The sequence below is a fragment of the Melospiza georgiana genome, chromosome 6, assembly GCF_028018845.1.
Source record: "Melospiza georgiana isolate bMelGeo1 chromosome 6, bMelGeo1.pri, whole genome shotgun sequence".
NCBI lineage: Eukaryota > Metazoa > Chordata > Aves > Passeriformes > Passerellidae > Melospiza > Melospiza georgiana.
Window position 1 is genome coordinate 55,391,449 of NC_080435.1, and position 11,278 is coordinate 55,402,726.

The window sequence follows — 11,278 nt, forward strand, 5'->3', positions numbered from 1 at the left end:
CAGAGCTAGATGATTACTAGACTTTGACTTCCCTAACTCCACCTTCATCAGTTTTGCTGGCCAAAGCAGCAGGTAAATTCCTTCTTACATGAATTAGTAGTAGGTGATTATCACAACAGGAGGAAGGAGGAGCCAGAGAAGCCAGGGACCATGGTTTGACAGGTTTTGTCACCTTTCTGTCTAGGATCTACTATGAACAAAATTTAAAATACCGTCTTTTCCCCACCAAAAGATTTCCTGAAATAACTTCTGTGGAACACTTGTAGGACACAGCAGAGAGGGGATTTTGGAAGCATTTCACAAGGCCTGCAGCTGTGAGCTGGTTTCAGCATGAGGAAAAGCCCTCCATCACCCCAATGCACAGGAAAGAGAAGGTAAGGTAACTTTCTTCAGGGGACTTTTTAATGTGGTGCATTCAGTGGAGAGCCCTAGACCAGCAAAATCTATCCCTCTCCACGTGGATGCTGATGTCATCAAGGACAGGTTTGAGGACAGTGCACCCATGCAGAGGCTGAGCTGCAGGAGGGCAGCAAGTCCTGAGGGGTTTGCTGACCCCACAGCAGCCTCAGAAACCACCTCTGCTGCTCTGGCCCAGTTTTCTCTGGAGGAGGATCCGAACTCTTTCCATCTACTCACCCATTCCCCAAATCCCTGAAAGGAAGTGAGTAAGTAGTAAAACCCACAGAGCAGCTGTGCCCTCTGGTTCCCAGTGCCAGTATGAGCATCTTGCCACCCTCTCTGCCCCGCAGAGCAAGGGCCAGACTCAACATGACATGGAAATATCCATCCAACCACCTGCTATAAAACCAAACCATGTCCATTACACATGGCACTGCAAATAAATAGCTCCAGGAAAAGAACAAAATAAAAACACAAGGTTGTGCTTGCAGGGACAACAAACCAGTATATATCAGCAATCATGGCAGGTATTTCTAACTAGAAATTGTATATTTGATGATGCCCAGCCTTCAGTATTTGACAAGGGACTGTTAAAGTCTCTTGAACAGTAAATCACCTCTCTTTCTATCAATAATTTTATTATAATATGAGTAGAAATGTCAAATGTTTAAATCCCACTTTATTACTATAATAATGGATTTAATTTGTAAAACATATAAAGTGAGGCCATAATTGTTCTGGAGGGAGATATCTGTCTTCCCACTATATTTGTATAATTTGCTGGTGACTTTACCCACATCTTTTGAACAGAAGAAGGATTAAAAGCAATCCCACTTGCAAGGTTTTTGTGATTGGGAATGGATTCTGGAAAGGAATCCAACATAATCACAGAAATGCAGCAATTGCTATTAAAAAACCACCCCCAATTCACATTCCGGCAGAACAAACACGTAGGTGTTTATCTGTGACTTGCTCCATTCAGGCCCTCTCCCGCTGCCAGAGCAGCCCTGCTTCCAGCTGCACAGCCAGTGTTATCACTGGGTGCTATTTTTGGCTCCTGAGTACATCTCATCCTTCCCACGCCAGCCCTGGTACAAAGGACACAAACTCTTCTTCCTCCTCCTCATCCTCCTCTCCGCTCCCGTCTGCGCGGTGTCACTGCTGGCTCCATCCCCCTGCTCAGGGGGCTCCTGAAGCTTTTCCCTGCTCCCTCTCTTTCTGGGCAAGAGGCTTTCCATCCAAATCTTCATGTGGGAGGCTTCATGTTGGCATCCAGAGTACATGTCCCAAGTATGTCCAGCCTCACTTCCTGATCCTAGTGCCAAAGAGCTGCAGGTAAGTCACCTTCTCATGGGGGATGAGGTCCCTGTGTGCAGTGCCCACAGCTTGTTACAGATGGGTTGTTTTTAGGGTCATAAAATTGCCCAGCTACCACTTTGGTAGGTTTCTAACTCTTGTCACACTATGCTAACACCAGATTTCTGTCTGAGGGGGCAGTGTTCTGTTCATTCTGACAATGCGTAGCTTTGATTTCTGTAAGCTATTAAAGTAGTGAATATCATGAAATCACTTCCTTTTTAAGGTCTGCCTTGGCTAGGTACTATCCAACCAGCCAGCTGTTTCGTGTTTTTCTCTTCTGATGTGCTGTCACTGCTAAGTGTTTGGAAAAGCTCATATGGGCAACAGCTGCACTTGGAGTTATAAATTTCTTCAAATACAAGGTTCAGTTTCCTTGGTCGTGCCACAGGAGAAGCCCTTATAGTTATAACCACCCCCAGCCTGAGCTAGGCTATGTCTCCCTAAACCTGCTTCATTTTACACAGAATAATCAAATATTCATTATGTGAGTAATGTGTGTGTGTGGCTGCTGCAGAGGGATTGGGGTGTTCACCTGGCAGATGAGAGACCCTGTTCCCAGTGACCGCTCCAATGAATATTTAAGTATCACATATTAAGTATTCATTGGAGCAAGGATAGGAGCAGGCTTCTGCCACCCCCAAGGGAGCACCCAAACACGAGGCTGTAAAGTCATTCTTTCTTTCTTTCTTTAACTCAATGAATATTTAATTATTCAAGGCCAAACAAGACAGCTCCAGTGGCAGAGACTGAGATTCCCTGCTCCCATGTGTGCACCATAACCCTGATGATGAAGGCGTGTATATAGACATAGCTTTGTATTTCTTTGGACTCAGAAAGAAGTGAAATCCAGGTTTCCCATAACCTGAATGGAGCTTCCAGACTCTTAGCTGCTGAATGAAAAACACAGAGCTCCAACACACACTGTCCCCAGTCATGAGACAGAGGTGATATGACCCCTGGATCAGAGAAATCATCCTTATCAGTGATGAGGTTGGATTTATGAATCTCTCAGGAGAAGGGATCAAAGACATTCCTCACCCCATGGCAGCTCCTGCTAGCTATGCAATATGTCTTTTGAGGTTATCCAGAATGTGATGTGTAAGAAAACCTATTTATCCCCTTTACTCTGGGGCCTGACACCCCCAAATTGCTGTCACTGGGACCTAATCCTGCTCCTGCAGCCCAAGGAGCAGGTGTGTGAAATGGTGAGCATGGGGAAAGCATCCAACAAGAAGGAAAGGAAATGGCATTTGGGTCAAAAAAAGGATAAAAGTAGATAATTGAGGAGTAGAAAGATTAAAGCAAGGAGAAGAATTGAAGTAAGGAGCATGCATTCACTGAGTGGGGGAACAAACTACAAAGTGGGGGAAAAGGGAGCAGAGAGAAATCCAGAGGAAATAATAACCTTTATCTAGCAGAGGAACAGAGGGGAGAGATGGAAAGGGCTAGAGAAGATTACTTCAGTCTTAAAATAAAATGTTAAGAATCTCTAGCCCTCACTTTGAAAAGCAGAAAATTTGCTATCTGCTCTCTACTGCCAGAGGACAGTGGGTGTCTGAATCAAGGTTCTTTGCATTCACTTTGGGCAGTTGACTGTGGGAGCACTCCCATGCAGAACAGTGAGTTATTAATGTTATTGCAGCTCTGTTTATTGTAATTTCAAAGAATCCACAGCATTATGATTCTGTTGTCAAAGACTAAATGTGGTTTCCAAGCAAAAACCAGAGCAACATCATAATTGTTATATTGAAATGCAAATAAATTACCTTCTTGTACCCATCAGGAGTGTCTAAACCCAAGTCAGCACAGTCCCAGTTGTTGAAATTGTAATGCTGCATTCTGAGTAGAACTGCTTAGCTCAGAACATTTCAAAGGTGCTCCAAATGATATGGTTCATATATTTCATATCACATTTATGTTCTTCTAAGAAGAGCCCAAGGCTGTTGAGCAGCCACCTTCAGCAAATATTTGTTACAATGTAGAGAAATCCTTTCTGAACATTTTGCTGTCCATTGCTTTACCTATCCTTTTCCCTGAGAATACAGCTTTAAGTACTGCAGATCTATGGCAATGTAGGAATATCCCTTTTGTTTGGCTGTAAATATGACAGTGGTCTGTCCAAGAAGAGGTGTTACACATCATGTCCTTCAAGGGACACAGTAACACATCCACCAAAGATCAAAACTTCACCCAAATGCTTCACCCTGTTTGGATGGTGACATGTTTTGTGTTTTGATCAACTCTTTAGGCAGATGACAGCAGCTCTCCTCCTTCCATACTGAGGAAAAGGCCACCTGTGGACCCAGCTGTGGGGGAGAAGCGGAGAGCAGAGCGCAGGGTTCGGTTTCGTGAGCCAGAAGAAGTCATTGAACATGGTATGCTCAAGCTATCAGGAATTTTGGCATGACCTTTCCAGCTTTTAACATCCAGCCTGTCTGTCCACATCAGCTTCCCCCTGTGATAATTTGTGATTTTCACCTCAGCACAGAGCAGAGGATGGATGATGTTTGCTCTGTGCTCTGCAGAACTGCATCTGGTCCATTTGCCTGCCTGCCCTGGGATGGACAGACTCCTGCCTCACCCTCAGCTGCTGTCACAGTGACTCCTGAGCCAGCCCCCACAGGGGTCATTGTGCACTCTGGGCCTGGCTGGGCCCCAGGGCTTCCCCAGAACAATGTTTCCACTCAGACCAAATTTAAACATAATTATGTCACTGTGTATAATGAGGATGCCACAGAATACAGCAGCAGAGGTCTGAGCCTAGCAGCCAGGATGTAATAACTTCTGCCAACAGAGGCAACCAAGGACTGACACAGCTAACAAAACCTTTCATTCATGAGCCAAAATATTGCAATTAGGTCAGCTGGGAGTGACCTTCAGCAGAGGTCTGGCACAAGGATCCAGTTTGCACCTCTGCACGTGCTGTATGCCATACCAAATAATAATTGGTGTTACCTTCTGACTTTCCCAAACCCATCCAGCCAAGAAAATTGTATTTATTGGTAGAGAACTAAAATTATATGGGTTTGATATGTCAGTTGGTCAAAACACAGGTGGCAGAATGGTAAAATTTCTGTCAGCCACCTGTTTGGACTGCTGCAGCTTCTGAAAATAAGGCTTGGCATCTGCTGTGTCTATAAACAGAACTCTCACTTGTTTGGCAATGCATTGTTTGGGATGCCTCCTGATGCATGAAGGGGAAGCTGTTTCTTGATGAGCTTGTTGACATGGCCTGGGCTTTCCCATCAAAATTGAGCTCCTGGAGAGACTCAGTGAGTCAGCCTTAAATTCCTCAAAGCTCATCTGAGTGCTCAAGAGCAGGATTCTGATGGGAATAATAACTCCCTCAGCTCTGTGCCAGAGTCCATGCCCCACACCAGCACTGGGAATCCTGCAGTCATTCCAGGGGACCAGGTTGGTGTCCCCCTGGCTCTGAGTTCAGCAAAGCCACGCTGGAGCTCATGCAGGGAGCTGTGAGCATGGAGAAAACTCTGAGACTCCTTTTCATGGAGACAGGAGAAATGTTCCAACCCATAATTAGTATTCTGTGTTGCAAACAGTCTGTGATTGAGATTGTTTGCTGTTTGTCCACACAATATTACTCACATTAAGGCTGGTAAAATGAAGGTTTCTGGCACCACTGAAATTTTTCCGTTTCCAATCCAGGACTTTTCATCCTGGATTGTGTCTGGGCCTGGCTGCCAAGCAGACACATTTCCAGGATATTGTTGATGAAAGTTAGCCTGACAGTGCTTTCTTAACCTTCATTCTTTCAGCCTGCTGGTGTAAATCCTTTCCTTTCTAGGAATTATGTGGAATAGGGAGGGGTTTTAGCAGAGCTGTTTCGTGACCTCTCTGCAACAGCAGCAATCCTGCCTCTGAATTCTCTCACACAATAATTTTTCCTCACTTTCCTGAAGTGCATCTGCATGTTTGCATGGATTGGGTAGGTGCTCACCCAGAGCCAAAAGTGGTGTAAGAGGTTGCCCAGCATCTCCAAGGTGGCAGCAATTTCAGATACACTGCTTGGTCCTGGCTTTTCTTGTTCACCCGCTGCCAAGAGACCTTTCCAGGCAAGTAAAAACATTTTCATTTTGTTTTCCAGTAATTTCCTGCTGTGACTACGTAGTGGGTAAGTTGAATTTTTCACATTATAACTGTGAGCCATCCATAGCATTAACCTGAGTTTGCTTTTGCAGCTGGTGGGATGCACTGTGCAAATACACCCTCCATATGCACAGCAGTTTGTGCTGTCAGTGGTTGCTGCTTTTTCTTCTCAGCATAAGCAGCACAAGGTGCTGATGAGGTCTGGTGCAATTTTAAACAAGACATCTAGTAAGACAAATAGTGGAAACAAAAATTAAATCCCTGAAGCTATTTTTAATTTAAATATAATTAATATATTTTATGGCATTTGAATAGGTGCAGGTTTCTCACTAAGATATGCAGGAAAAGCACCCCAAGCTAAACAATAGCTCTCCCTGCTGAGTTTTGTATGAGGGGAAGAGACAATTCATTTATATGCTAACAGCAGGGTAGAAATAATAAAAATAATCGGGTTTTGAGGCCTGGCAGCCTCACAGACCCCCAAGATGAGTGTATGTGGATATTCTGATGATGGTGATAATTTCTAGAGGGCCTGGGCAACATGTAGCCCTTGCTGTAGGCAGTGAAGGGGAGAGGGGCACCTATACACATGTATATATACATACACAGAGCTGTACTTTTGGGAGGACAAAAATCCTCTCAGGGAGATGTCCCCATATCCCTCAGCTTTTGCTCTTGTCCAGAAATGGGGGCTGTGTGTTCATGACAATGGTGGCATCATCTAGGGTTGTTATTGGGCTGGAATCAGGGTACTACAGCCAGAAAGGGCCTGGGGGAAAGCAAATATCAAATATTCTTCAGGGCACGGCAGAAATGTGTACCCAAGGCAGGAACTGAAACAAAATCTCCCGTATTCAGGTCCAGTGCTCCTCTCAGATGAGTTGCCATGAGACTGGGCACAGGTCTGTGCTCTTCCAACAAGCAATTTAACTAACAAATTTAAGCATTAAATTTCTAATTGTAATCTAGAAAAGCAAATTTGATTTTCAACACCTAAATGTAGTGATGGGCTGAAGCTGTTGTGAGCTTAACTCATCACAATTTTGCAAGTGGAATTATCCTTCTGCATTATTTTCTTCCGTTCATAGATAGAACATATTTCATGACTGAGAGGATATATGGAAAACCCAATTTTACATTTGAGATTGCCCAGAAATCTCACATGGAAAGTAACTTTTAAAAAGTTGAAACAGGTTACAAGCACTTCATATGAAAGGGCTGATGTGAAAAGCTGTTCAGCTTCCACAGGAAGGTTTCCCTGTTCCCACATGTGCTCATCAACCAAGCCCCACATTGGAAAAAGCAGGTGGGGCACCCAGTCAGGAGCTGCAGCCTGTGGTGTGGGAAATGTCACAAGGGAAACACCAATTCCCAACTCACAAATCTCTGCAAATCCAGAAAGTGGTGAGCAATTCCCTGGCTAAACACCTTCATATCAACCCTGCATAGAATAATGCCAAATAAACAAATTTATAAAATCTGAAGCCTGCACATGGATAATTTGAAAACAGAAAGAAGGGCTAAATTCAAATGAATAAATTACTTGCTGCAAATAATTCACTCAGGTCTATTATGGGACATTGATTTGGTTTCTGGTTAGCTATAAAATGACTGCCTATTAACATTTTACCTTTTCCCCATACACTTTTTGATACATTATTATGTGTTTCTGGCTTGGTTTTATGACTTTTACCTTCCTCTCTGTACATCTGTGTGACAGTTTAATTGACTGGTGTGTATTCCAGGGCTCGGAGTGGAAGCTAATTTAAATATGTTACAGCTAATGTTGGCCCTTTACCCATAATAATACACTCCACATTTTTATCTCCTTATTGATTATGTGCATATGGCAAGAAAATAGCTGCACACTATGGGTTTTATTCAGGCATGAATTTGGCTTTATACTGCATGCTTAATACTCTAAGTGCTTTATGAAATAGCGCCGAGTGTGCAATGGCCATGCAGTCAGACAGAGCAGCCAGGGCTGAATCAAAACTGGGTCCCCAAGGCCCAGGGATGGATACACAGGCAAGGGCTGGGACACAGCAGTCAGCAGGTTGAATGCAGCCCTCTGGTTTCCACATGTGTGCTGTGCCCAACCTTTAAAGACGTTTGAAAAATATTTTGAAGGTGGGAAAAATCTTCACAGCATCCTCTTGCTGAAGAGGAAGTGCAGAGGATGTTGTGGTGTAATTAGCACACATAGCACTCAAACACAGTGGTTCAAACTGCCAGAGCTTTCTGAACATGCCTCTTGGTTAATGGAGCCACGTTTGGGTTCTTCCCAGAATCAGCAGGAGTCCCGAACAAGCTGACTTACCAGGGAAAAGGACAGAAATCTATAGCTTCTCTCTTTTATGGGGCATTTGTGAACATTAAATAATTAGACCAAGTAGCTTCATATTCTCCTATCATTCAACTTAACATTTAGGGTAAAGGTATAAAAATAATTGCTGTAGGGGAAGTTGAGATCATGCATTAGCTATGCTAATCCTGTTCTTATTGTATATAATTAAACTCTCTAAATGCTCCATTAGATGATATCTTTCATACTCACCACCTTCCATGAGGAGGTGTGACTCACTATCACTTAACTGATGCCTAGAGAAGTGCTCCCCACCAGAGCCCTCTGTACCCTGCTGCTGCCACAAAACTGGGACAAAGGCATCAGCAGGGGATCAAATTTGGGAAGCATTTAAGATGGCACTAAAATAATGCTGCTTCCTTTTTTTCTTCTCATCACCGTTCAGCAGATGACAGGACATCATCTGGATTGCCTGTGCTCCTGTGGCTCTTGCTTTGTGCACTGCTGATCCTTGCTGTGAGTCTCTACTACACCAGCATGAAGCAGGATGTCACAGTCCTGGAGGAATTTCAATCCCGACTTGTCATCTTCTTTCTGCACATAAGACACGTTGCTCAGAGGTGCTGGACTTGGTTTCTGAGGCAGTAGCAGCATCCTGCAGCCTGGCACTGCTGAGAAACATCAATGCAAAGCTCCCAGCCTACTGCAGCCACATGCAAGGAACACATGAGCATCCACCTCAAAGAGCAAGGAAATCAGCCCTGCTGTGCACCATCCAGCAAACACTTGTTCTCCTTTTTCCTTCTTTGTTGTTTTTCTTTGTTTCACATCAATGAACATTCATACTAATGCCTTGAGGTCCCACCAAGCTCGTGCTCCATCCACCCTGAACAGCAAACAAGTATCTGGATTTGGTTACCCAGAATTTATAAGCTGCTGATATGAGGAGCAAAAGCAGAAAGAGGAATAAATTTATCTGTGCCGGCAGCAGCAAACTCAGACAAAAATTCTTCTGGGTCAAGACTTTAGATACCAAACCATCTTTCTCCTCAAGTCTCCAAAGAATTACTCTGCAAAGATTAAAATAAAGCTGAGCCATTGCACAGACACTGCTCTGGTGGCCAAAGGCTTGGCAAGCTGCTATATTTATACACCTGAAATGATTATTTGTAAAATCCCAGCAAATGGCTTTCTTGTTTCCTTTCACGCATTTTATTCATCCGTGGGCAAAAGCTGGTTCTTAATGCTTCACTTGACTCCCAGGTGTTGAAAAGAACATGGAAACTCATTTAAACAGAAAATAGTTTATTTGCCTAACATAATAAAAAATTGCAGCATTGAAACCCAGGTTAATCACAACAGCAGTTTAATCCTCTGGGTTTGATTCAGTCCATAAACCCCACAGGGTGACATGCAAGATTTATGACAGTGCTTGTATTCAGACAGAGGCTATGCCTGAGTATCCAAGGCCTTATGTCATGATAATATGGACTGCTTATGAAGGTGTTGGATGCACAGTTCCTTTATCATTGTCCTACCATACTATGCATTTCTCTGGAAGGAATCCTTTTAATGGAGATCATGTGAAACGCTGCTCTGGGTACCTGAGAGGAGAACAAATGACTGCAAGTTCATGAGCTTCAAAGAACCAGCTCGACCAGCTTTTTAGATCTTAGATTCTGCTCAGCTAGCACCTGATGTGTGCTTGGGGTTATTTTGTATGGTGAGATTGACATCAGAACCTGTAAGTAAAAGAAAAAGGGGAAAAAAAAGTGTGGGGGGGGAACACTGCAGAGAAGATGAAGAGATGTCTGCAAGACCTTGGCTTATATTCCCCCTGCCATTGCAACCATCAAAAAGAAAAAATGGTGCTTTTTTTTCTAGGTTTTTTTTTAACTGAGGGCCATACATCTGCCCCAGCCACCTTCTCCCAAGCAGTCCAAGAACTTTAACCAAGAGAGGATAAACAGGAGCACAACCTGCAACCTCCTCTCAGGAGCAGAGGGGGCAGCAGCTTGATTGAAACAAGTCAGAAGACTTGCAGCCAAGTCAGAAAGAAAGAAATGCCTTCAGTGACCGCTCTCCTGCCCCTCCTAAGCCGTCAAAGCCCCAGGCAGGCATTGGGCACAGCTGGCCTGGGAAGCAGGGATTGCTCTGGCCAGGGAAGCAGAGGGTGCTGCAGGAGGAGCAGGGTTTGGCTCATGGGCTGTGTGCAGATCACTCAGGTACCCCAGCTCAAAGGGTGGATCCCACCCCTGCCTCCCTCCCTTCTACCCTGCCTCAGCCCTGCTGTTTAGGTAATAAAGAAGAAAGGTTCTAAACCTGTGTGCTGGTGAATCTCTGGGGAAAAGGTTTAGATTGGTACCTGCATGGGGCAAGGGGGTGATTTTGACTTCTGTTTGCATTTTTGGAATATTTGTGATCTTTTTAATGTCCAGGTTGAAACTCTTTGGCAAATCAGTGGTGTTTCTTTCTGGGTCTGGGCTGACTCCTCTTAGGACTGTGAGGAAAAACATGGAGGTGGTGTGAGGACCATCCATGTGCTCACCTTCCTGCACAGCTCCCCAGTGCATGGAGAGAGGACAACATTTACACTGAGCCTGCTATAAAAGGAAAATGTCCACATTCTTCTTGTTGGAGTACAATTTGTTGGTGGGAGGGAGAACTGCTATCACATCTGGGCTGTCAGGGATATTCAGCAGAGGAACAGCTATTTTTGGCTTTTGTGTTGGCTCTGTTTGGGATGGTTTTGGGCATGGGAAAAGGCAGCACTCGAGTTATCTTGAGACCACTGCTGAGGTCTCACCATGGCTTTACAAGGTCTCCTGGGTCAGGATTGTTTACTGTGCTCAGTCAGATACTTGGCAGGCAGCAGAAAGCCAAACTAAAATTGCCTTGAAGCCAGAAGGTTTGAAAAAAATGAAGGCTAAAACCTGTTTCTGGCAGAGCAGTGGCATCTTGTAGGTGAAGAAACTGAAGTTAAGAAAGCCATTGCATGTGGGAGTGAATGAAGTGGGTCAATAACATGACTGAGAATTGGATAAAAAAATTCCATTCCTGGGCCTGCATTTCTTTACTGCTGCACAACTTCACTGTGGACTTACCTCT

The 11,278-nt window shown here is 44.2% G+C and overlaps 1 protein-coding gene across 1 annotated transcript; it reads left to right on the forward strand.

Moving 5' to 3' along the window:
• The first annotated feature begins 1,647 nt into the window (after positions 1-1,647).
• Positions 1,648-8,818, forward strand: C6H14orf180 (chromosome 6 C14orf180 homolog). Its single transcript, XM_058027201.1, has 4 exons — positions 1,648-1,734; positions 4,007-4,133; positions 5,864-5,890; positions 8,616-8,818. The coding sequence occupies exons 1-4, from the start codon at positions 1,648-1,650 to the stop codon at positions 8,816-8,818; spliced, it is 444 nt and encodes a 147-aa protein (XP_057883184.1).
• The last annotated feature ends 2,460 nt before the right edge of the window (positions 8,819-11,278 follow it).

Excerpts from the sequence above, each read along its gene's own strand:
- C6H14orf180 (XM_058027201.1), top strand. The coding sequence starts at position 1,648 with ATGTGGGAGGCTTCATGTTGGCATCCAGAGTACATGTCCCAAGTATGT. Across the intron at positions 1,735-4,006 it reads CTAGTGCCAAAGAGCTGCAG|GCAGATGACAGCAGCTCTCC; the intron begins GTAAGTCACCTT and ends TCAACTCTTTAG. Across the intron at positions 5,891-8,615 it reads CTGCTGTGACTACGTAGTGG|CAGATGACAGGACATCATCT; the intron begins GTAAGTTGAATT and ends ATCACCGTTCAG.